The sequence below is a fragment of the Canis lupus genome, chromosome 14 (genome assembly GCF_003254725.2).
Source record: "Canis lupus dingo isolate Sandy chromosome 14, ASM325472v2, whole genome shotgun sequence".
Lineage (NCBI taxonomy): Eukaryota > Metazoa > Chordata > Mammalia > Carnivora > Canidae > Canis > Canis lupus.
This window is the reverse complement of record NC_064256.1, coordinates 29,360,777-29,386,706: the sequence shown is the minus strand read 5'-3', so window position 1 is coordinate 29,386,706 and position 25,930 is coordinate 29,360,777. Positions and strand designations below refer to the sequence as shown.

The following is a 25,930-nucleotide window of genomic DNA, read 5'->3' as shown; positions in this document are numbered from 1 at the left end:
GCATCATTGCTAGTACCTTCAGGTTTAGGATCAATAAATTCCCAACTTTTGCTAGACCAGTATACTGGACCAGCCTTTAATAACTACCTAATCCCTTTTTCGATAATCCTTTTATTAAACTCCTACTTGCGGGATCCCTGGTGGCGCAGCGGTTTAGCGCCTGCCTTTGGCCCAGGGCGCGATCCTGGAGACCCGGGATCGAATCCCACGTCGGGCTCCCGGTGCATGGAGCCTGCTTCTCCCTCTGCCTGTGTCTCTGCCTCTCTCTCTCTCTCTCTCTCTCTCTCTCTGTGACTATCATAAATAAATAAAAATTAAAAAAAAATAAAAAAATAAACTCCTACTTGACCAGTTTAAGTGTACTGTTTCCTATTAGGAATCTGGGGCAGGCCCCGGGGGTCTCAGCCGCTCAGCGGTTTAGTGCCTGCCTTGGGCCCAGGGCGTGATCCTGGAGATCCGGGATGGAATTCCACATTGAGCTCCCTGCATGGAGCCTGCTTCTCCCTCTGCCTGTGTCTCTGCTTCTCTCCTCTCTATCTCTCATGAATAAATAAATAAAAATCTTAAAAAAAAAAAAAAAAAAGGAATCCTGACACATGGGTCCTTCACAAGGAAGCAAACACTAAAATGGCATTAGAATTACAAAGGCTTACCAGGAAATTATTCCTGTGAAAAATAAAGGGAGGAAAATCAGGATCAGGGACAGCCTTCATTTTTTAAAATTTGTTAAAAAGATTATTTATTTATTCATGAGAGAAACAGAGAAAGAGGCAAAGACACAGGCAGAGGGAGGATCAGGCTCCATGTAGGGAGCCTGATGTGGGGACTCGATCCTGGAACCCCAAGATCACACCCCGAGCCAAAGGCAGACACTCAGCTGCTGAGCCACCCAGGAGTCTGAGACAGCCTTCAAACAATGATGCGCCTTTGATACGCGAGAGAAGAAAGGCGGTGTAGGAGATGCTGAGTTGGACATGAATAGCTTCACATCGCAATGCAGATATAACAGCCAGTCCAGTGGGTCATTCTCAAGCAAATAATGTCCTCCATTGGACACAAACTGACATGGTCATAAGTACATCCATCATCTTTAGTCTTTGACCTCTGCCTTTGAAGACTGTGACCGTGGTTGAAAAGCTGACTGTATTCTGAAAACAACAAGAGTAGAGGCAGTCAGCTACTACATAAAATCTTTGTAACTGAATGCACATTCTTTCTTAAAGTTAGAGCTTAGAGACACAGCTTTATGGGAGCCCTATCAGGCAAATGTATGCATGCCCAAATCTTTAAAAATACTATGTATACCAGACAACTCACAAAATCTGACCTCTATCTCTCTTTTATTAACCCTAGGCTTATCTCATTATCTACTAGCCCTATCAATATAGATATTCCTTCTCAAATTTAACACATTCCCAAACAAAATACTGATTTGTCTTATACCTGATACTGTTTCAGTAAATAATAATTCTTTTTTTTTAAGGTTTTATTTATTTATTTGAGAGAGAGAGAGTGAGTGAGAGAGAGAGAGAGAGAGCACAAGTGAGGGGGAGGAGCAGGAGAGGGAGAAGCAGGGCTACATCCTGGGACAATAGGATCATGTCCTGAGCTGAAGGCAGACGCTTAACCTAATGAGCCACCCATGCACCCAATAGTAATTCTTTAAATGCCACCTTTTCTGTATGGTTTGCTCAAGCCAAAACTATAGGAGTCATTCTTCATCCCCTTATCCTACACAAAATATATCCCATTCATTGTAAAATTGTGCTTCTAAAATATATCTTGAGTTTGGCCTTTTACTTCATTTTACTATCATTTCCATATTGGAAGCCATCACCAGCCCTATCCGGTACTGAAACAGCATCCTAATTGGCCTTTCCATTACCATTCTTGTCACCTTCTCATCCATTTATTAGAATGGACTTCTTTTTTTTTTTTATTAAGATTTTTATTTATTCATGAGACACAGAGAGAGAGAGAGAGAGAGAGAGAGATACAGAGACACAGAGACACAGGCAGAGGGAGAAGCAGGTTCTATGCAGGGAGCCTGATATGGAGCTCTATCTTGGGTCTCCAGGATCAGGCCCTGGGCTGAAGGTGGCACTAAACTGCTGAGCCACGTGGGCTGCCTGATTAGAATGGACTTCTTAAAAGATAAATGGATCATGTTTATCTCTGGTCAATATGCCAATGGCTTCATAATTCAGTTATGATAAATCTTCAATATGGCCTCTAAGAATCTTCATGCTGTACTTTTTATCTGTTTTTCCAGTCTAACCTTGTGCCCCTTTCCCTCTTGCCCATTAGGCTTCAATCACATCTACTTTCTTTGGAGATCTTCTAATTTTCTTTCTTTCTTTCTTTTTTTTAATCTCACTTTTAGGCTTCAGCTCATGTTTTCTCACTCAAGTTTTTAACTGTTACTCAACTTTTATCATTCAGTTTAAAGTAAACTTTGTTTATTAGTTGCTCTTTAAATCTCTAAATTATGACACCGTTGTACTCTCTCACAGAATTCCATTGCATTTTAAAGTAATTTATTATAGTTTGGGATGATTATTTGTGTACTTGCTTTCTTTAATGTACATCTTTCCCCAAACAAGATCCAAGAACTCAGATATTATATCTTTTTTGCTTTTCACTATAGGCAAAGTGCCTAGCATGTTGTTCTTTTCATGAATAAATGAAACAATTATAAATTACATGATAGCATTAATATTCTATTTAGGATAATCCTACTTTTCTTTCAGAAATTTTATGATTGATATTTTGGTTCCCACCTTTTTTCCTATGATTTATCCATTGGTTACTTAATGATTTAGAGTTTATTACATTTCAGACCCACTAAAAAATTTCAATCATTAAATTGAAATAAAATTAAATTTGTACACATATATAGTTTTCAGTAAGCTTTAATGTGTATTAACTTTATTCAATGATTGTAGTCATGAGATGTTGACTTTTAATAATTATTTAGAAATCTATGTTTAATGTGACTAACAAATCATAAATCCAGTCTATCAGATTCATTCATCTTGATACTGCCTGTAACTTCTTCATAGGAGATTTATTTCCTTCCCTAATTGTGGAGAATCTTTTTTAGCCCAAGTACAATAGGCCAAAGAACCTTTTTCAATTACTGCAACATAGTTATTTCCTACTAACAACTAAGCAAAATGGCACATTCATTGACTAGATGAGAATGCCAGCATTAGACTGCTTTCCAACAGCCAACAAAGTGGGTCTTTCCTGGGCTTCATTTTACCCACCTGAAGAAACCACTTGCCTAGGAACAGGAAATCTGTGAATGTACCATCAGGAATCTACTGAATATTGTCTCTCTTTCCACACGTTTATAAAGGGGCAGAAATGATAAAGTGTTGCCATCATTCCCATCTCTTTCTGAGGCATGAAGAATAGCTGTTCCTCTTGATTTAATATTATACACACAACTTTTCTCTTTATACAGAATTGTGTTATGTTCAACTAGTTTAAAATATTTGAGTAGGAAAGCCCCATTTGCACCCCACCCTTATTTTTTCCTAATTGACTACATGTCATATCACATCATAAGAGTTGGCCAATACCAGGATTATAAAACCAAAGGCTTCCACTAGGAGAAGGATTATAAGTAAGTTTTATTCAAAAACTGTATTAGTGTCAAAATAAACCAAATCCAAGAACCAAAGAGAATTTACTTTGAGTCCTTCAGGGTTGCCATTATTTTTAAAATATCTCTTATTAAAATGCAAATTGCATTAGATTAATTCACAGAAGCTATTTTTGATACAAAAAGCTAGGACTTGTGTTGACAGGATCATACTAAATTAAAGAAAGTGATGTAATGTTTTGTCAGATATAGAAAAATAATTTAAAGATAGTCCTGATGCTCATATGCTATTATAAATTGGTTAACATATAATTGAAAGCATTGCTTGGGAATGTTGCTCATTTATATGGAGCTAGTTATATTTAACAAAAAAAGAAGTACTTGGGATCCCTGGGTGGCACAGTGGTTTGGCGCCTGCCTTTGGCCCAGGGCGCGATCCTGGAGACCCGGGATCGAATCCCACATCAGGCTCCCAGTGCATGGAGCCTGCTTCTCCCTCTGCCTGTGTCTCTGCCTCTCTCTCTCTCTCTGTGACTATCATAAATAAAAAAAAAAAAAAAAAAAAAAAAAAGAAGTACTTAAAAACTATGTAAAATAAGGTTTTTTTAAAAAAACTTATTGGGGAGGAGGGGTTGCAGAGGACTCTGAGATCATTACCTGAGCTGAAACCAAGAGTTGGATGCCTTTTAAGTCTTTTTTTTTTTTTAACTGCAAAACTTTTGTGCCTCTAACTACAACTTCTTTTGTTTATTTCTATTGAGTTGAACAAAATTGATGGCCCCTAGGAAAAGTGAAACCTGTAGAGATTGCTGTTCCTGACCCCTTTTTACACCATTTTCTCTTTCTCAATTTGAGAGGTTCCTTCAACCTCTGCTACCCATGTCTATCTTCCTTCCTTCCTTCCTTCCTTCCTTCCTTCCTTCCTTCCTTCCTTCCTTCCTTCCTTCCTAGATTTTATTTATTTGAGAGAGAGAGAGAAAGAGAGAGAGAGAGAAAGCAAGCATGAGCAGGGGGAGGGGCAGAGGGAGAGGGAGAAGCAGACTCCCTGCCAAGTGTGGAGCTCGATGGGGTCTCGATCCCAGGACCCCAAGATCATGACCTGAGCCCAAGGCAGACACTTTGCCGACTGGAGCCACCCAGGCACCCCTACCCAGGTTTTTCTTTACAAAAAGAGCATATAAGTGAGAATTTATACTGAAATTATTTATTAACCAGCTACTGTATACAAAGCATTCTTTTAAGCTGTAGGAAAACAGCAATGAAGAAAAAAAACAATAATCCATGCCCTTCTTAGAGCACAGGAGAGGATATGATGACATAGAATCTTTTTTTTTTTTTGATGATATAGAATCTAATGCACATATTGGGGAGACAGAATGTCCTGCCCCCTCCAAGGTCCTTTTAGCTAGACTTAGAATCCAATTGACATGAGTCAGATTAACAGGAGAAAATCAGAAATAACAGGGTATGTATAGGGAATCTACATAGATATGGAAATTCCAAAGACAGACAAATAAGGTGTATATGTCATACTGAACAAAGGAAAAGGGGGTAGGGCTCTGGGGTTTAAGTGGAACAGGATGCAATTCACAGGGTGATAAGAAAAAGACAGTTGTTTGGTAATTAGATATTTGCCCAAACATAAAGATGGGTCACTCAGACAAAAAGTATTCCTAATAATATCTCTTATTCTTAGAAAGAGCCCCAGTCCAGATTCTTCTATATATTTACCTGAGGGACAAAAGTATCTCTTCATCCTATAGTTTCTATTGCCTTCAGCTCAGAATAATCTTTATGCCAAAATGGCTCATCTTGGAGTGGCCTGCCCTAAGCCCTTATACATGCATCTGGATGATAATCAAAGGAAAATGCAATAAATATGTTTATTTGCTTTATCCTTTTTGTGGAATCCTACCAGGGCTCAAAACCAGTCATGCTACCTCTAATTTGTAACATGAGGAAACAAGTTTTAAATAATATAAGTAAGTTAAATATTTGATAAGATATTATATTCAAAACAAATAAAAGCATGATGGAGGGATAGTGTGCATGAATGTGCAATTTTAAATTGAATGTCCAGGTGCCACTTTACTGAGAAGATAGGATTCATATAGAGATCTGAAAGATGTTAGTTAACCAGTCATTTTAAATTTGAGTTTTAAATTTGAGTTAATTAGGTAACTGGGGAAGTTCAATAAATCTAAGAGCAACTAGCAAGGTATAAAGCTATAATTAATTAATCAATTTATTACTATTCTCATATATTAATTAACCTTTTATTGGTAATTTATCAGACAGGACTCTGGAATCACCTTAATTCATGACTATCCATGGATGTCAAGAAATAAGGCACATTAAGGAAAGGAGGGAGCTCAGGGGGCCAGTTAAGCTATTGCAGCAAGACAAGTGAGCAGAAACAAAGCTTGCTCTTTGAGCAAGAAACAAAACAAAGACATTGACATTTTTCCAAAATGATAATTTTTCTGGTCTTTTTAATTTTTCACCTATTATTCATGACAGCCTTCAGAGTAATTCCCCAGACATTATTTAACATTGAAATCACTTTTAAAAAGTGGCCTCTTTCTGGTTCCAACAAAACTTTATTCAGAAAAAGAGGTGATAGGCCAAATTTTTCGTCAGTTAGCTGTTTGCCTACCTGGTCTACTTTATGAGATTTTGCTATTCTCACATATGCCTTCCATTCTAAAAGTTATCTCAAAAGTATATAAAAACTGCTCGATTTGCAGCCAACATGTTAATATTCCAGGCAGAAAGTTATAGGAAGAGGAAAAAAGGTTAAAAGAGCACTTGCAAAATAGAACCTTTCTGTATACCTTACCCAACATCTATTTATACCACATTGACCACTTTATTATGCAAATAATCTGAAGAATGTAGTTCTTTAGGTGGATAAATTTTCATTCAAAAAGATTAGAATTCTGTTACCAGGGAAGAAGGGGAGAGCGGCCATTGTTTGGGTTTGTAGCAGTATCCGTCATGTTTTACCAAATTTTAATCTGGTACCAGTTTCTTTATTTTTCTGAAATCAGAAACTCTTGGTTCTTCACAAAGTTATTTTCTAAAGATTCAGTGATCTAACACACAAATACTGTGAGGAGATTGCCATGCATACTATAAGCTCCCAGTAAAGCTGATAGGTTGTTGTAATTAGGATTATTTGCATTTTTTTTTAATTTCATTTATTTATGATAGTCACACACACAGAGAGAGAGGCAGAGACTTAGGCAGAGGGAGAAGCAGGCTCCATGCACCGGGAGCCTGATGTGGGATTCGATCCCGGCTCTCCAGGATCGCGCCCTGGGCCAAAGACAGGCGCTAAACCGCTGCGCCACCCAGGGATGCCCCTATTTGCATTTTTTTATATCTATTGATCTTTTTTGTATTTCTAGTGCCTAGAATGCTTTCTGGCACACAGAGGGGATAAATAAACTTTTTTTTTTGAATGAATAAATGAACTTCCATTATGATCAGTTAAGATTTGGGGGTTGTAGGCAACAGAAATTGATTCTGGCCCACTTAATTTTTTTTTAATTAAAGATTTTTATCAAAAAAAATTTAAAAAAAAGATTTTTATCCATTTATTTGACACAGATTGAGAGCACAAGCAGAGGGAGTGGCTCACCACTGAGTAGGGAGCCTGATGCCAGGCTTGACCCCAGGATCATGACCTGAGCAGAAGGCTGAAGCTCATGCTTAACCAACTGAGCCACCCAGGCACCCCAAGCCCATTTAATTCTTAATTGAAAAAAATGATATTTGTTTCTAGAAGTGAGAAAATAGCTGGACAGCCAGGCTCATATGTGGACAGGCATCCAATTAATTGGTGTAATCATTTAGGTACAACTATTTTCATCTCGTCCTTGAATAACTCCAACCAACATTTAAAGCCCTATGAGACACTCTCATGTGCCAAGTTACTGAATCATCTGTCTCTCTTTGGATAGGAAAGAATAGCACACCTTGTTTTATTAGTCCCATCAAAACTGCATGTAGCCTAGAGAAGTAAAGAATTAGGATAAAATCAATGAGAAGGATGAAATCAGCTGGAAGACACTAGGTGGAAGACACAAATTTTCATCAAATGTTCCCATTCCTTTTGGTTTGCGTTATTTTCACAAAGTTATGGTTGTGATTTAACAGCATTCCCTGGGAGGAAAAAGAGACCTCGCAATTTGGCTTTTATTAACACATCGGTATCTTCATTTTTCCCAATTAAATACCAAACTATCTTCTTGTAAAATTGAGTGCGGGGTCTCTGAACATATGAGACCAACAGGAATCTTTTTTAAAAGCGGAGACGACAGGATGTGACAGTGAGGTCCTGGGGCTGATATTGAGATGCTGAAGAAAGGTTATGCACTAGTGCCAAATATAGGTACTTTGGCTTGAGATAATGACATCTGCATAAATAAACTTTTCAGTCATACAATTTCATAAACTTAAGTCATTATTGCTAAATATTTCATTTTCTATAAGGATCACAGTGCCAGTCTGGTTTTGAGCAATTGATTACTGTCTCTAATAAAAAGTTGAGACCAGATGGTTTTTCATTTTGTTTGCTTTTATAGATGTAGCAGTGAATGTAGGTCCATGACAACCGAGGGATTTATTTTTAAGCATGAATCATAGTAGTTTTTCTACTATCATTATGCAAGTCTGTCAGACATTTGGAATTGTGTTAATTTGGTAAATTATATTGGAATTTTTACAAATTATAAAATTAAAACTATTCTCTTTATTTTATAGCTAGAAAAAAGAAAACACAATTTATCTGACCCCCAGAATTGATTTGTCTGATTTCAAATATAGGTACTACTACTGAGGGCCATTTCAAACCATTGTCAGAAATCAGGTATACTAGCTGATTTTATGTGTAGGGACGTATAGAGCTTATTTAGCCTCTTTTATTTTTTTATTTATTTTTATTTTTTTAAAGTATTTCTTCTTTTTTTTTTTTAATTTATTTATGATAGTCACAGAGAGAGAGAGAGAGAGAGACAGAGACATAGGCACAGGGAGAAGCAGGCTACATGCACCGGGAGCCCGATGTGGGATTCGATCCCGGGTCTACAGGATCGCGCCCTGGGCCAAAGGCAGGCGCCAAACCGCTGCGCCACCCAGGGATCCCCTATTTAGCCTCTTTTAATGATTTGATCTAGATTTTTAAATAGTAATTGTTTAGATTTTACAGCATTGATAAGTTCAGATTGATAAAAATGACATCCTTGTTTGTTCTTGAAAAGTGAAACTTGAATAATTGAACAATAACAAAAATGTTTTATGAAATGGACTTTATGAAATTTTCTTCATTTTGTATTTTAATCATATTTATTTCTGTGATCTGGCATTAGAAATATATATGAAAATGTTAAAGAGTGCGTGAACAGGGGTGCCTGGATGGCTCAGCGGTTGGGTGCCTGCCTTTGGCTCAGGTCATGATCCCGGGATCCAGGATCGAGTCCCACATCGGGCTCCCAGCAAGGAGTCTGCTTTTCCCTCTGCTTATGTCTCTGCCTCTCTCTCTCAGTCTGTGTCTCTCATGAATAAATAAATAAATCTTAAAAAAAGAGTGCATGGACAATTAAAAATTGAATATTACACAAAATAGAAGAACTTTGAAATACATTATTTCGAAATTAGTCATTCTTTATATTTATTTGTTCATTTATATTCAATTAATTAACATATGCTATATTACTAGTTTTCAAGGTAGAGTTCAGTGATTCATCAGTCTTATGTAATATTCAGTGCTCATTACATCATGTGCCCTCCTTAATGTCCAGCCCCCATCCCCCCATGCCCTCCCCTCCAGCAACCCTTAGTTGGTTTCCTATGATTAAGAGTCTTACGGTTTGTCTCCATCTCTGATTTTGTCATTTTATTTTTCCCTCCCTTCCCCTATGTTCCTCTGTTTTGTTTCTTAAATTCCACATAGGAGTGAGATCGTATGATAATTGTCTTTCTCTGATTGAATTATTTCACTTAGCATAATAACCTCTAGTTCCATCCATGTTGTTGCAAATGACAGTTCATTTTTTGAGGGCTGAATAGTATTCCATTCTATTATGTATATCTATCTATCTATCTATCTATCTATATCACATCTTCTTTATCCATTCATCTATTAATGGAATCTGAGCTCTTTCCATAGTTTGGCTATTGTGGGCATTGCTATTATAAACATTGGGGTGCAGGTGCCTCTTTGGATAACTACATTTGTATCTTTGGAGTAAATCCCTAGTAGTGAAATTGCTGGATTGTAGGGTAAATCTCTTTTCAGCTTTTTGAGGAACCTCCATACTCTTTTCCAGAGTGCCTGTAACCAGCTTGCAATCCCACCAACAGTGTAAGACGGTTCCCCTTTCTCTGCATCCTTAACCACATCTGTCCATTTCCTGACTTGTTAATTTTAGCTGTTCTGATCAATGTGAGATGATATTTCATTGTGGTTTTGATTTGTATTGCCCTGATGCTGGGAGATGTGGAGAATTTTTTATGTCTGTTGGCCATTTGTACATCTTTGGAGAAATGTCTGTTCATGTCTTCTGCCCATTTCTTGATTGGATTATGTGTACTTTGGGTGTTGAATTTGAGTAATGCCCATTTCTTGATTGGATTATGTGTTCTTTGGGTGTTGAATTTGAGTAATTCTTTATAGATTTTGGATACTAGCCCTTTATCTGATAAGACATTTGCAAATATCTTCTCCCATTCTGTTGATTGTCTTTTGGTTTTGTCAACTCTTTTCCTTTATTTTTTTTTTTTAAGATTTATTTATTTATTCATGAGAGACACACAGAGAGAGGCAGAGACACAGGCACAGGCACAAGCAGAGGGAGAAGCAGGCTCCATGCAGGGAGCCCAACGTGGGACTCGATCCCGGATCTCCAGGATCACGCCCTGGGCCAAAGGTGGCGCCAAACCACTGAGCCACCTGGGCTGCCCTGTCAACTGTTTTCTTTGCTGTGCAAAAGCTTTTATCTTGATGGAAGTCCCAATAATTCATTTTTGCCTTTGTTTCCATTGCCTTTGGAGACATGTTTAACAAGAAGTTGCTGTAGCTGAAGTCACAGAGGTTGCTGCCTGTGATCTTCTTTAGGATTTTGATTAATTCCTGTCTCACATTTAGGTCTTTCATCCATTTTGAGTCTATTTTTGTGTATGGCATAAGAAAATAATCCAGTTTCATTCTTCTGTTTGTGGCTGTTCAATTTTCCCAGCACCATTTGTTGAAGAGACTGTTTTTTCTTCCCTTGGATATTCTTTCCTGCTTTGTCAAAGATTATATGACCACAGAATTGAGGGTATATTTTTGAGCTCTCTATTCTGTTCCATTGATCTATGTGCCTATTTTTTGCTAGTACCATACTGTCTTGATGAGCACAGCTTCGTAATAGAGCTTGAAGTCTATAATTGTGATGCTACCATCTTTGGTTTTCTTTTCAACATTTCTTGGGCCATGTGGAGTCTTTTCTGGTTCCATACAAATTTTAGGATTTTTTGTTCCAACTGAGTGAAAAAAAAATGATGATATTTTGATAGGGATCGTATTGAATGTATAGATTGTTCTAGGTAGCATAGACATTAAAAAAAAAAGATTTTATTTATTTATTCATGAGAGACTGAGAGAGAGTCAGAGACTTAGGCAGAGGGAGAAGCAGGCTCCCATGGGGAGCCCAATGTGGGACTTGATTGCAGGACCCCTGGATCATGACCTGAGCCGAAGTCAGATGCTCAATGACTGAGCCACCCAGGTGCACTGGTAGCATACACATTTTAACAATATTTGTTCTGAAATGGAAGGAAAGCTTCTAAACTCTTTCTATGAGGCCAGCATTACCTTGATCCCAGAAACAGACAAAGATCCCACCAAAAAAGAGAATTATAGACCAATAACACTGATGAACAAGGATGCAAAAATTCTCACCAAAATACTATCCAATTGAATCCAATAGTACATTAAAAGGATTATTCACCACCAGCAAGTGGGATTTATTCCTGAGCTCCAAGGGTGGTTCAACATACACAAATCAATATGATACACTACATTAATAAAAGAAAGGACAAGAACCATATGATCCTCTCAATAGATGCAGAAAAAAATTGACAAAATGCAGCATACTTTCTTGATTAAAATTCTTCACAATATAGGGATAGAGGGAACATACCTCAGTGTCATAAATGCCATATGTGAAAAGCCCACAGCAAATATAATTTTCCATGAGGAAAAACTGAGAGCTTTACCACTGAGGTCAGGAAGATGGCAAGGATGTCCACTATCATCATTGATGTTCAACATAGTACTAGAAATCCTAGCCTCAGCAATTTGAAAACAAAACAAAACAAAACAAAAAATAAAAGGCATGCGAACCAGCAAAGAAGAAGTCAAACTCTCACTCTTTGCAGATGACATGATCTGCTCTGGAGAAAACCCAAAACCTTCCACCCCAAAATTACTAGAACTCATAGATGAATTCAGCAAAGTGGCAGGATTTAAAATCAATGTGCAGAAATCAGTGGCATTTCTATATACTAACAATGAGACAGAAGAAAGAGGAATTAAGGAGTTGATCCCATTTATACTTGCACCCAAAACCATAGCATACCTAGGAATAAACCTAACCAAAGAGACAAAGAATCTTTACTCAGAAAGCTATAGAACACTCATGAAAGAAACTGAAGAAGACACAAAGAAATGGGAAAACATTCCATGCTCATGGATTGGAAGACAAATATTGTTAGAAATTTAAAAATTCTTAACATTCTATAACTTGTCAATTTTTTCTTTGTGCAATAGTGCTGATCTTTTTATTTTTATGTTTCTTTTTCTGCAGGTCTTTAATGTATTATTGAAACTACAAACTCCCATCCACAGTGGTTTCATGTTGACAGATTGCATATTTTGAGAGCTTGAGATATTTTATAATGAAACATGCCATGTGGAAACTTTGAAGCATAGAATCCTGCCAAACACCTGAATAAAGAATTCCTCACCTGGTATGTAAGAGACTTCTCACTACCACCATGACAAACCAGGAGAAGTGGGTCCACCTCAGCCCCTCAGAATTTTCCCAACTTCAGAAATATGCTGAGTGTAAGTATTCATATTATTCATGTGCTTGATTTGGCATTTGCATTAAACAAGATACTAATTATTTATGAGAACAGATTACAGTTCCTGTTCAGCATTGGGATAGATGTAGGTATGTCTTTTGTGTTTGCGGGTAGGTCTACTTGAGACTACCTTTTGGCAAAAAAAGTTAAACTTTTTTTTTTTTTTTTTTTAGCAAAAGGTAAATTTAAACCTAGTATAAAATCTAGAAAAAAAAGGAATGTTGTTAGTTGCAAAACAGCCTGGAAACATTCCAGTTGTAACAGAACTAAAGCAAAAGATCAGACAATTTGGGTAAAAGGAAATTGTTGATATTGCAACTGAGAAGAAGGACAAACAGAAGGGGGGAGAGTGAGGGGTTTGTGTGGTTGTTGTTTTTCTGTTTGTTAGCATAGCATTAGAAAAAGGACTGGAAAAAAAAAGAAAAAGGACTGGGAACAAGGAGTTATGGATACATTGTGGAGTTGGAATTAGAGGTTGTTAGAAGATATTAGGTTCTCAGCCAACTTTTTCAAGCGTGTGTATTTATACAAAAGGTAGGCCATGGCAATTCAACTTATAGTAGGCTATTTTTAAATATTAACTTTCTTTACACATAAACAGTGTGATTTTATTTATAAAGAATTTTATTTTTAACACAGATTTTCAGGAATATGTCTGTTTCACGAAATGAGTTTCAACTATAAATATGAGTAACAGCTGGGTCAAGGTGTTAAAGAGAGGAAAGGAAGTAACTGAAAAATCGGAAGCACCTAAAAGTTGGGAAGATTATGAGTAGAGAAAAAATAACACACCGAGAATGTAACAATCTTGGCAAGAGTGGGGGGAATAACATGGTGCCTATAAGAAGGGAATGGAAGAAGCTTTAGAAAGAGGAGAACAACTGATAGTGCACAAGAATGGAAGAGGCAAAAATTGAAGCAGCAGGGTTGCTTATGTAGAGAAGAGGGTGGCGTATAGGAGGGAAGGAATGGATGGAGTAAGACTATGAGGGAGAGGCAGGAGAAGAATTTGAAATAATAAGTAATAGGTATGATGATAATAGTGAAAAATAAACACTTATCTGAAAAGGCCAATTTCACAGGTTTTCTAGAGTCTTCCTCACTAGAGTGCTGAAGTGTTCTGGATGAAGTTGTGAGGCTGCTGCTGGGTATTTGCAATGAAGATGCAAAGCCATAAGAACATGTCCATGTTCTTAGTCAATAATAAAAATTACAACTGCTATTGCTGCTGGGGGGCAGAAATTTCTGCCATCAAAATGTGCTCCTTGTATTCAAAAACTGTTTTGAGCATCTGAAAGCACATTTAATCCTCTTATCCTATTACAAATATTTGGTACAAAATTCCTGTCTGCATTTTTATATTTGATAATTTCTAAATTGATTTAAAAATGATTTGCCTAAGTTTTCCAATTTCTATATGCTCTTTGCTGTTTTGTTATATCCAATAGTTAAGTAAATATTTCTGAGCATTTTCTTTAGGGAGAGTAGTCTGCTTGGCACTGAAGGAACCACAGATATGAACAGATATGGATCCTCCCTTCAAGGATGTTTAAGGAAGGCTAGAAACTAATGGGTAAATGACTATGTATCTAGGAAGAATATTTTAAGTGCCACAGAGTTTGGGATTCTGTATGACAGTATGCAGCTGGAGATAGGGAAAGAGAAGTCTTCATGGAACAAGTAGGATCTGAGAGGAATCTTACAGAATAGGTTTAAGGTAAACAGAGAAGAAAATAATATAGATGAGAAGGAAAATTGAGCCTGTATTTGAGGGAGAGAAGTCATATTTAGCCATACCATAAATTAAGGCTGTAAGTGCAGTTAAGGATGTAAAAATGAGATGGAATTGAAACATACAATGGTAAACTTGAGTTAAGCAGTGAGTGGTAATTGTAGGGTTTTAAGGGTAGAACAACATAAGCAAAGAGTGTAACTTGGGAAAAACAAGGATGGTATATGGTAATGGAAAGAGACTAGCATCATGCCAGTGGGCTACCGGAATAGACTAAATAATGTGGATGATGAAAGATGATTAGAAAAGTATAGGTTCAGATATTATAGCATTAAAACTAACAGAGAGTTTGGGGAATGATAGAGAAAAAGTGAAAATTGAGTTCCAAAGATTTGATGTGAAGAATGGGGGAGTTTGGTGACATAATCGCCCAAGTAAAGAAAACATGGAATTTGGTTTAGCTTATGTTGAATTTAGCTGGATAATTAAAATATACTTTAATGTTTAAGAAAGCAATAAAATAAAATAGGTAGATTATTGCCATAGTAGATAAATTATCATTTATAATGACTTTACTCAGATATTAAAATTCCATTTGAATTGATAAACAGAATTTAATACCTAAGTATCAAATATGTTATATACTGCTATTTTCATTTTCCTAAGGAGTATGACGTTCATTTAATGATATCATAAAAATACTTGATTTAGTAATCAACTTGTGGAAATACCTAAAACAAGTGGTAATAAAAATTCTCATAAATGTAAAAGCTGTAGCATACTGAGGCAAAAGATTAATGAGTATTCAATAAATTGGTAGTAAGAAGTGATACATTGAGTATAAGAACATTTTTAAATTGATTTCATGAGGACACAAATTAACTGATTAACTGAGAGTTAAAAAAATAGTGCACGTTCCATGATCATTAGACTTGCTACTCTTTTTTTTTTTTTAAGATTTTTAATTTATTTATTCATAAGAGACAGAGAGAGAGAGAGAGAGAGAGGCAGAGACAGAAGCAAAGGGAGAAGCAGGCTCCATGCAGGGAGCCTGACGTGTGACTCAATCCCGGGTCTCCAGGATCACTCTGGGGCTGAAGGCGACGCTAAACCGCTGAGCCACCCGGGCTGCCTGATTACTTCTAAATAAGCTGTAGATACACCTTGGCCTGGTGTTCACCCAAAACAAAAACAAAAACAAAACCTGTAGATTTTTCTTAACCTACCATTCTGTGGACTACAGTGATTAGGGACTGCCTAGTTTAAATCCTGACTTTAATACTTACTAGTTGTGATTTTGGCTGAGTTATTTAATCACAATTTTCTATTTTTTCAAACTGGATTAAAAATAGCAACTCAAAGTGACATTCCTCCACCGTCTATTAGCAAATGGTATATTGGATTCACTTTCTTGACTTTGTTTTGTAGCTTTCAATAAGAAGGTGTTTATATGCATTATATTAAATTTAAAAGACAAGTTATTGTTTTAAGGTTAAATTTGCAGCATACTAAGATTATATGGGCTATATATCAAATAAGTGTTTCATATGCTTTTGGGGGATGGAGTGGGGCTGTAAAACTCTTGATCAATATCAAAGAATTAATGGAACCCCTACACCAGTAAAACCAAATTACTCAGTGTGGGACCTAGAGAAGACCATAAAGATCATTTCCTCGAATTATATGATTTTGGGTTTTCTCCACTACTGCCACAATATACCCTGTGTCTTATTCTTTTTTTTTTTTTTTTTTTTTTTTTAAGATTTTACTTATTTGTTGATGAGAGACACAGAGAGAGAAGCAGAGACATAGGCACAGAAAGAAGCAGGCTCCATGCCAGGAGCCTGATGTGGGACTCCCATCCTAGGATTCCAGGATCACACCCTGGGCGGAAGGCAAATGCCCAACCACTGAGCCACTCGGGAGTCCCTACTCTGTGTCTTATTCCATTTGGGTTGCTAAAACAAAGTCCCAAAGAGGGTATGACTTCAACATAACAGAAATTCTCACAGTTGTGTAGGCTGGAAGCCCAAGATCAGGGTTTTAGCATGGTCACATTCTATAGGGGCACTTTTCTGGTTTGGAAACTGCCACTTCTTGTATCCTCACAGGGTGGATAGAGTAAGAGCAGTAAGCTTCCCAGGGACTCTTATAAGGATACTAATCCAATTGGGGCCCCAGCCTCATGACTTCAGCCAGTTCTAATTACTTCCCAAAGGCCTCTCATATTAGAGGATAGTATATCAACATATGTATTTGGTGGGGACACATTTCAGTCCGTTACACCCTGCAACTAGAAATGTTCTCTCATCTTCAAGGCTTTTCTTGTGATCAGTTAGGGAAAAATAGAGTGATATTGGCACAACATTCCTAGTTAGGCAGCTAGCACATCAGACAGCTTGTATTCAAATCTTGAGCCCCCATATTTTAGATTTCTCGTTTGGGGAAATTTACTTAACATCTCTGTGTCCCATTTTTTGTACTTGTAAAGTGCAGAAAACAATAAATATGTCAAGTGTTGTGAATATTAAATCAAACGAGTTCATATATGCCAAATAATGATAGTAGTGCCTGGCAAGTTGTAAGTGATATCACTGTTTACAATTGTTATTTTAATAGGAAGGGAGTGAGTGTGTTATTGTTAGCTGTTTGGATGTATTGTTGATGATCAATAGAAAAGTGCCACATTTTGGAGCACAGTCAGTGTCTTCCCCACCCCACCCCCCCTTCTGTAAGACTACATTCTTCCCACAAGGTAGAAACTTCTGGTGCTATTGGCAGCCTCAGTGCTGTGTTGTCCCCACAAATGCTGAAGGCAGCTAATGTGAAGCCTGCTGTGGCTGCCTACAGCATGCTGAGACCATGCTCCTGTTTAGGATTTTAGGCTGAGTCACTCCATGGGAAACATTTCCATTGATATGTGGGAGAGGAGTATAATTTTCTTTCCCACTCTTTATAAAAAGTCATCCAAACTGTTGTTACAAGATAGAGAGCTCTCACTCCTGCCGTGTAGAGAATTGAGCTTATCACATTATTAGTTTGCCAGAGCTTCCTGCTGTGGTTTCATGGCATAGCAAAGGGTTAAGATACTCCAAGTCTTTTCATGGATGACAATATTTTCAATGTAAAATCCACACAATATTTCCAAGTGATTCATTATCTGCCCACATATTGTCACTTAGGATTAGCTTTTTATTTGCTATATATAAAGTGTGTTATATAGCATGCAAATTATTTTTGAAAAATACTGTGTTATTATGGTGGGAGCACTTCCAAATTTTCATAAATTTTATACTGTTTATAGCAGCTGGCATTGTGAAGAGTTGCAAAATTATGATGAACTTATTCTTTTCAATAAGGGACCAATATGCCTAATGTTTGGACCTAGTATAAAATTACTTCCATGGAGAGAGGCATGCAGCACGGCTTAGTGAAAAGAGAACAGGCTTTGCAGGCAGACTAGTATTTGATAGTGGTGAGCTCCAGCCCAATTTTGTACATTTAGTCATGTTTTAGAGTGTTACATAAACTACTTGAACCTCAGCTTCTCACCTGGAAAAGTAAATCCATCTCAAAGTATTGTTGTAGGATTTAATGAGACAATAAATATCATCATAATAAATAGTAGATTTTTAGTGCCATAATCTAAACAATGTACAAGTATTAACTCATTTAATACAATACACCTCAGAGGGAGGCAAATGATCTCTTTCAGTTTACTCAGCACATAGCAATGGCACAATAAATGAAGGTCAAAACAGTATAAATTCACATATTCTTTTTATGAAGATCAATATGTTAATAAATGGGTTATTAATCATGTTTCCAAAATAAGAAATGCTGGAATCTGGGATTTAGGTCCTCATATCTCTACCAGCCACAACCATCTCTCAAAGGTTTTTACATACAGAACAAATCAGAGAGGCAAACCTGCTAACTACGGCTTTGGCCTTACAGTGCCTTTCTGGTCTCATCATGGTAGATTGGATTGGATCATGTATGAACCTCAGTGAAGCTCTACCTAAATGAGAGGCAGGTTTCAGAGTTTCTCTTGCATTCATTCTGCCAGTGCCTAGGACCTCCCTCACTCTTCCTTTATGAAAAGCATGGGAGGAGAAAGAGAGATGAGAAGAAAATAATGAAGCAGTTTAATAGAAATATGGTAAAATCCTTTTCCATTTTAAGTAGTTGTACTCTCCTGAGAAACTCCACCCTCTAGCATGATGATCTAATGTGTCTTTTTTCTTTTTAATATGTCTTTGAAATATGTTTTGTGCTTGATCTATACAAGATGGGACAAAGAGAATGGAGGGAAAGAGACTTGATCTCTTCCCCTGTGGGTATTCAATTTATTGTTAAGCAAATTTAGGTCACATATTAGCCTTCTTTCTAATTTGTCATGATGCAGTTTGCTTTTGCATTTGGCCTGTGCCCTGTGATAGATCGGCTCTATTTTGGGAGGCCAAACCACTTAATTATAATTACTTTCTTTGCATAAGACAAAAGAATAAATGGCACAGGGTCATTTAAGAGAGTGACAGAGAACACATAATTTGAAGTTTTATAAACTGAGGTGAGTTCTAGTGCTGTGATATACCCTCAATTTCCTCACCCATGTCCAAAGATTGTGATGATGGTTATATGTAAAAATGCATGTAAAATGCTCAGGACTCAATATGTTATTGTTATGATGAGGATCATGATGGCAATGACTGAGATAGTTTAGTATCTAAAAAGAGATTTTTAATAAAAATCTTTTTAGGCTTATTCACTTATACTACTTACGTGAAATGTCTTGACTTTGCCCTGGTACTTGGCCTGAAATTGGAATCTGCAACTCTATTTTAGATAATACATGTCTCTCATTTCCGACCCTGTTTCTTCTGATTCACATTGATTAACTCAGCAGTTCCTGGCTTTGACCCAGATTTTATTTCTGGAATGTATGTTGGCTGCATAATCTCTTTTGCCTCATTTCTGGCTCTGTTTCCTATTTGTTGTACTGTTTCAGACTGAATTTCTCCTTGGTAGCTTCTCTGGGTACATATATGTCTTAAATCTTTTAATACATGAAATTTGCAATGGTAAAAGAAGGTAATAACTATGAATGTCTAAATTTCCATTATTTCAGTGTCCTAAATACAACAAATTTCCAATGAGTTTTTAACTATTTTTCCAACTTTTCAAACCTACCAAAAAAAAAAAACAAACCAAAAAGCAAAACCCCAGAAACGTTTTTTTTTGTTGTTGTTGTTGTTTTTAAGAAACAGTTTTATTAATAAAGCTTCCGATCAAATAAACTTTAATATTGAAGTTAGGACTTATATGAAGTGTCGGTCAAAGTGAATCAAATTATATTATGACTGAAAAATTCACAAAATTTCAGTGGCTTAATGAAATCAGAGCTGATTTCTTGCTCGTATTTTATTTCTAAATCTGAGTCAGCAAATGGTTAATTTCACTTTGTCCTCTGTCAAGTCCCAGTTAGATGGAACAGTCATCAGCTTCAAAAATTGGCAGGCATATGGTATGGCAGAGACAAACAGAGCGCTTGAGAATTGGGTGTTGGCTCTTAAGGCTACTCCCTGGCAATGATATGCTTAGATTTATTTTGCTTAAGCAATCTACATGAATACATCTAATTCCAAGTGAGTAGACAAATGCCTTATTTCTGTCTGCCTAGTGTCAGGGGAGCACTAAAATATTTGGTGAAAACTACTAATGCGGCTAGTATCATGCAAGTAAAATATAACCTACCATTGACTTTGGAACCTTAAGCATCATAATCTCTTTAGGCTTCTGTTTCCTTTCCTATAAAATGAGGATGACACTCCTCATCAAAAAATAACAACTATTATTTTATCACTAATATTAATATGATAAACTTATAACAAAAGTTATCACTAAGAATAATGCATATTGAATCATATACTTCATCCTTAATTTAGTGATTAAGGTTGTTATTTGCCAAAAGTTTCCTTCGTTGCCACCATCCCCATTATAGCATAAGTGCTATACACACACACAGATGGGAGTACACAGATTAGAGGGACTTAATTTTACTCAATGGTCATTATTCAGCCAACATTACTTAGAACCTTCTATTCTTTAATATGTTTGGCTTTGCTTAATACAGAAATGAATATTGTGGTGCTTTCCATCAAAGAGCTTAGTATATTCAGAGAGACAAATAATGTGGCAGATGATGATAAAGCAATTAAATACATTCTCTGTTATATATAGTCATATATATGTATATATATATATGACTATTTTTAGTGAGATGTAGTCAAGCATAAGATTGTTTTAATTTTAGGTGTACAACATAATGATTTAATATGTAATTGAAATGATCACTGAAATGATCACCAATATAAGTTATCTGTCACCACCCAGTTACAATGTTTTTTTCTTATGGGGAGAAACTATAAGACCTACTCCATCCTTGGTAACCATAAGCTTATCTCTTTTTTTATGAAGTTTTTTTTTTTCAAATATTTTATTTATTTATTCATGAGAGACACACACACAGAGAGAGAGAGAGAGAGAGAGAGAGAGGCAGAGACACAGGCAAAGGGAGAAGCAGGCTCCATGTAGGGAGCCTGAGGGGGGACTCAATCCTGGGTCTCCAGAATCATGCCCTGGGCCCAAGGCAGCGCTAAATCACTAAGCCACCCGGACTGCCCTTTTTTGTTAATGTTTGTGAGTGGTGTTGTTATGGATCTGGTTTCGTCTTTTTTTTTTTTTTTTTTACATGTGAATATCCAATTATCCTAGCATTATTTATTTTAAAAATTGCCTTTTCTCCATTGAGTGGTCTTGGCTTTTTTGCCAAATATTAGTTGACTATATATGTTGGGTTTATTTATGGACTCTTGATACTGTTCTATTGGTCTATTTGTCTGTTTTTAAGTCATTACCATACTGTTTTGAATTATATAATTTTATAGTGTAGCTCACAGTCAGGAAGTGCAGTACCTCTTGTTTTGTGTTGGAGTATTTTTTCTCTTTTTTTAAATTTTTTTTTAGCTATTCAGGGTCTTTGTGGTTCCTTATAAATTTTAGGAGTATTTTTCTGCTTCTATAAAAAATGCCATTGGAATCTTGATAGGCATTTCATTGAATCTATAAATAGCTTTTGGTAGTGTTGATATTTTGATAATTACCTTCCAGTCCATAAACCCTAGATACGTTTTCACTTATGTGTGTCTTCTTTGCTTTCTTTTATCAGTGTCTTACAGTTTTCAGAGTAGAGACTGTTTACCTCTTAAGTTAAATTTAATCCTAATTATTTTATAGCTTCAATATTATTGTAAATGAGATCGATTTCTTTATTTCTTTTTCAGGAAATTTATGGTCAATAGGGCACAGCTTTTAAGATAAGAAAATAGGCCTTTCTCACAGAAAGATTGAAGACTTTAGTCTGCTGCCTCTGTGCTAGACCTGGGGTTAGCTCTAGTGAGTTTGGGTGAGTATGTTAAGAACTGTTTCACTATAGCCTGTGTCCTGGATTTCAAAGCTTGATGTTTTGGGTGTTCATTTCTCAAAAGGAGGTTATAAGAGTTGGGAAACCAGATGTGGGTTTCAACCTCTCAGGTTCAACCTCCTTTGGCTCCTCAGAATGAAGTTGGCAGTTTTGTTTCCTTCTGATTCTGAGTCACCATGATGGGGGTGGGGTTTACAGCAAGATTGTGCCTCAGTCCCCTCTACTTGTTTTAGTGTGCATTTTCTCATTTGCCTGATGTGTCAAAGTCATTCTAGTTTATGGATTTCTTTCATATGAAATTGTTCTATATGTAACTGTAGATTTGGTATGTCCATGGATAGAGATGAGTTCAGGAGCATCTTGCATTGCCATCTTGAATTGGAATCTGTGTAAGACACTTGGAAAGCTTTTAATTCTGTTCATGTGAATAGGAGTTGAGAGCGGAATGGGATTTTAATATTAATTGAAAGTATTGAATAGGGATAAGAAAAGTAGAGGAGGAATCCTAAGCAGTTATCAGAGCATGTTCTGAGACATGATGTACTATGACACATTAGAGGACAGTTGGAAGTATGTGTTGATGTATGTACATATTTGTGTAGGAGCATATATGATGTGTGTGCACCTACATGCATATAAGTGCTTAAGACAAGGCTTATCAGTAATAGTCATAAAAGATGGGTCTGTGAATGCCATAATAAAAGATTGTATATTAACATACATTTATTGGGACACATTGAAGGTAGAAGTGTAGTAGCAGGGTTAGTGAATTATAAGATTTTAATTTCAGAAAGATGTACGTATAGAATAACTTTGATTAAAGGGAGACTAAAAGCAATAAGGAGAATATTTTTCTAGTACAAGTTGTTGAATATGGAGGGTTGAAGGAAGTTTAAGACATTGTTAACAGAGAGGTATAATTACATATTAAGGGGAACATCTAGAGATAGAATAAATCAGGTGCAATCACCATTATAATATGAGGGCTAAGGGGGATGGGGTACTCCAGCTTGGAAACAGTGTGGTTGACTTAATCTAGGAAAGGAATACAAACAAAAAAACCCAAACTAATTAATTAATTAACTGATTAATTAAGTACAGGTTTAGAGAAAAAGGGCTTGATTTAGGATATATTGAACAATAGTTTTCTATCCATCTAGTGATTGAAGTTATATATTAGATTCTTTGGCCTACAGATCTGGAGCTCAAGAAAGAAATCAGAACTGGAGTTATAGAATGTGTGTGCTTTTGCATTGTGGGTTGTAATCATATTGTGAGAATAAAGTAAGTGACCCAGCAGAAAAAAATTGAGCAAGGAGAGAGGGATGGAAGAGTGCTGGAGATCATTGTATTCATAAGACAAGAGATGAGGTAACCATGAAAGCAATTGGAAGATAGTACCTAGAAAGGAAGAAAGAAAGAAGTGAATGACTAGTATTCTAAAATCTAAAGAAAAGTGTTTTCAGAAGGTGAGATGTAATAACCAAATGTACCCAGTGTTTTCATCATTCACAGTGTTACTGGTGATTTTAACAAAGATTTTTTTTTCTTAGAATAGTAGATCCAGTAGGATGAGTGGAAAATAAGAGAGGCAGAGAGAATACATACACACTACTTTTTAAAAATAGAGTCTTAGCCATGAAAAGGAAACGAAAAAAATATTGGCTAAAATGAATACAGTAAAAAGAAGGGTTTTGTTCCTTCACATAGGAGAGAAGACATGCAGGGGCAAAAGGAGCATTATATAAAGGGAATAACTTGTGTTGAAAGATTCTGAGCCATTGGCCAAATCTTAATTTTTGTTTTGGTTTCATTCATTTTTTTTAAGTTCACCTCTACAGTTTATTTTTTAACACATTAGTTTTAGCCTTTAGCAAGTTACATAATCTTTCTAAACTTTAATTTTCTCAACTGTGTAATTAGGAAAATAATAAAGCCTATCTTATAAGATCCCTGTAAGACTCAAATAAAATAATATGTGTGGAAATGCTTTGTAAACTGCAAACCACCATATGTAAGTAAATTACTGCTTTTGTTGTAGTTACCATTAGAATGTTCTAAGTTATCTTTATACCATTTCTTTTCTTCTTCTGCAGTATAATAATATCCCTGCTTCTCCCAAATACACATTTATAATTTTACTATTTATTGAATTTTACAATTTGTTTCAGTGGATTATGTGAGAAATACCCACCTGCTCACTGTGCCTCAATTTTTCACTTTTACCAATTGGGAGGGAGAACATTGCCAAGACTGTGGTGGGCCTGAGATCTTACCCCACTCACATGGTAGCAATTTAATCTGCCATAGGTTTATGATGCTAGAAGACATGATCATAGGCAAAGAACATTATTAACCATGTCACAGCAAATAGCATTCACCTCGTGTTTTCATTGTTATCTCCACTTTAGTTCTCATAGGGAAACATGATAAGGCTGGGTGACCTCTGCACAAGCAGTGAGTTGAGTTAAAGAAAAGCCATTCTAAGTTTAGGGAACCTAAATCTTTTATAATGGGTGAGAAACACATTTACCTTTTGCTCAAGAGAAGGTCACAGCTATATCTCCCAAGGGTTTTCACTACAAAAATATCTATGAAATGATGATTTGGAATAAAACTCATCTATGCCTCTGTTTGTTAGGACCCACAGAAACATGAAAGAAACATTGAGAATTATCCCTCAGAAAACTAACCTTATTATAATCATTACCACCATAATCATTCCAGAGGTTGATGAAAACATGTTTTCCTACCAGGTTGCCTTTTAGTTCATATATAGGTAGCTTCAGATTTGTGCTCAGAAGTCTCTTTGGCTTGGTGTCTGACTCTTTCTTTCCCTTCACTCTACTTCTAGGTTTTCAGGTTCATCCTATCTGTGTTCTACATTTTCAGGTTAGAGTTATACTCACCACTTGTCTATATTCATCCAGGAGAAATGAAGGGGAATCTATTTAGTTGCTAGTATTTTAGAATTTATTCATGAAAAATAGGCTTAATTCTTCCCTTAAGGTTTAAGAAGTAAACCTCTTAAAACACAAACATATTCTTTCTCTCTCTTTCTCTCTCTCTGACACACACACACACACACACACACACACACACACCTTTTTCTTTGAAGTGTTTGGGAGGAAAATTGTTCTTACACCTTTTTTTTTTTTAAGATTTTATTTATTTACTCATGAGAGACACACACACACAGAGAGAGAGGCAGAGACACAGGCAGAGGGAGAACCAGGCTGCATGCAGGGAGCCCGACGTGGGACTCGATTCCAGGTCCCCAGGATCAGGCCCTGGGCTGAAGGCGGTGCTAAACTGCTGAGCCACCAGGCTGCCCAGTTCTTACACCTTTTAATGTTCCTTTAGCTAGTCTAAGAATTAAATTGACATAAGACCAATTAACTACAGGAGACAAACCCCCAAACTTTAATTATATGTACACAAAGGCCCAATAATAAATAAAAACCTAAAGAAAGGACTAAAGCTACCAGAGGGGAGGTGAGTGGGGAAGATGTGTTAAATAAGTTGGGGATTAAGGAGTGCACTTGCCATGAGCACTGAGTGTTGTATGAAAGTGTTGAATCACTTTTTGTACACCTGAAACTAATATTACACTGTATGTTAACTAACTAGAATTTAAATGAAAACTTTAAAAAAAAAGAGAAATGACCAAAGCAGGCAGTTTTTATACACTTTAGACAAAGAAACATAAATATGTGAGGACTTTGGGATGCCTGGATGGCTCAGTGGTTGAGCATCTATCTGCCTTTGGCAGGGTATGATCCTGGGGTCCAGGATCGAGTCCCACATCAGGCTCCTTGCTGGGAGCCTGCTTCTCCCTCTGTCTGTGTCTCTGCCTCTCTCTCTCTCTCTCTGTGTCTATCACGAATAAATAAATAAAATATTTAAAAAATATATGTGAGGACTTGACAAGACAAAACTTATATTTGAGAGCTTTAAATTTATGAGG

At 36.5% G+C, this 25,930-nt stretch overlaps 1 protein-coding gene across 8 annotated transcripts in view; it reads left to right on the top strand.

The window, feature by feature from the left end:
- DGKB (diacylglycerol kinase beta) overlaps nucleotides 1-25,930 on the top strand; it is a 695,350-nt gene that overhangs the window by 59,588 nt on the left and 609,832 nt on the right. For all 8 annotated transcript variants that reach the window (XM_025464249.3, XM_025464247.3, XM_025464246.3 and 5 more), the window contains exon 2: nucleotides 12,466-12,725. In XM_025464249.3, coding sequence (XP_025320034.1) covers nucleotides 12,656-12,725 — 70 coding nt within the window. In that variant the 5' untranslated portion in view covers nucleotides 12,466-12,655. The remainder of the gene's footprint in view (nucleotides 1-12,465; nucleotides 12,726-25,930) is intronic.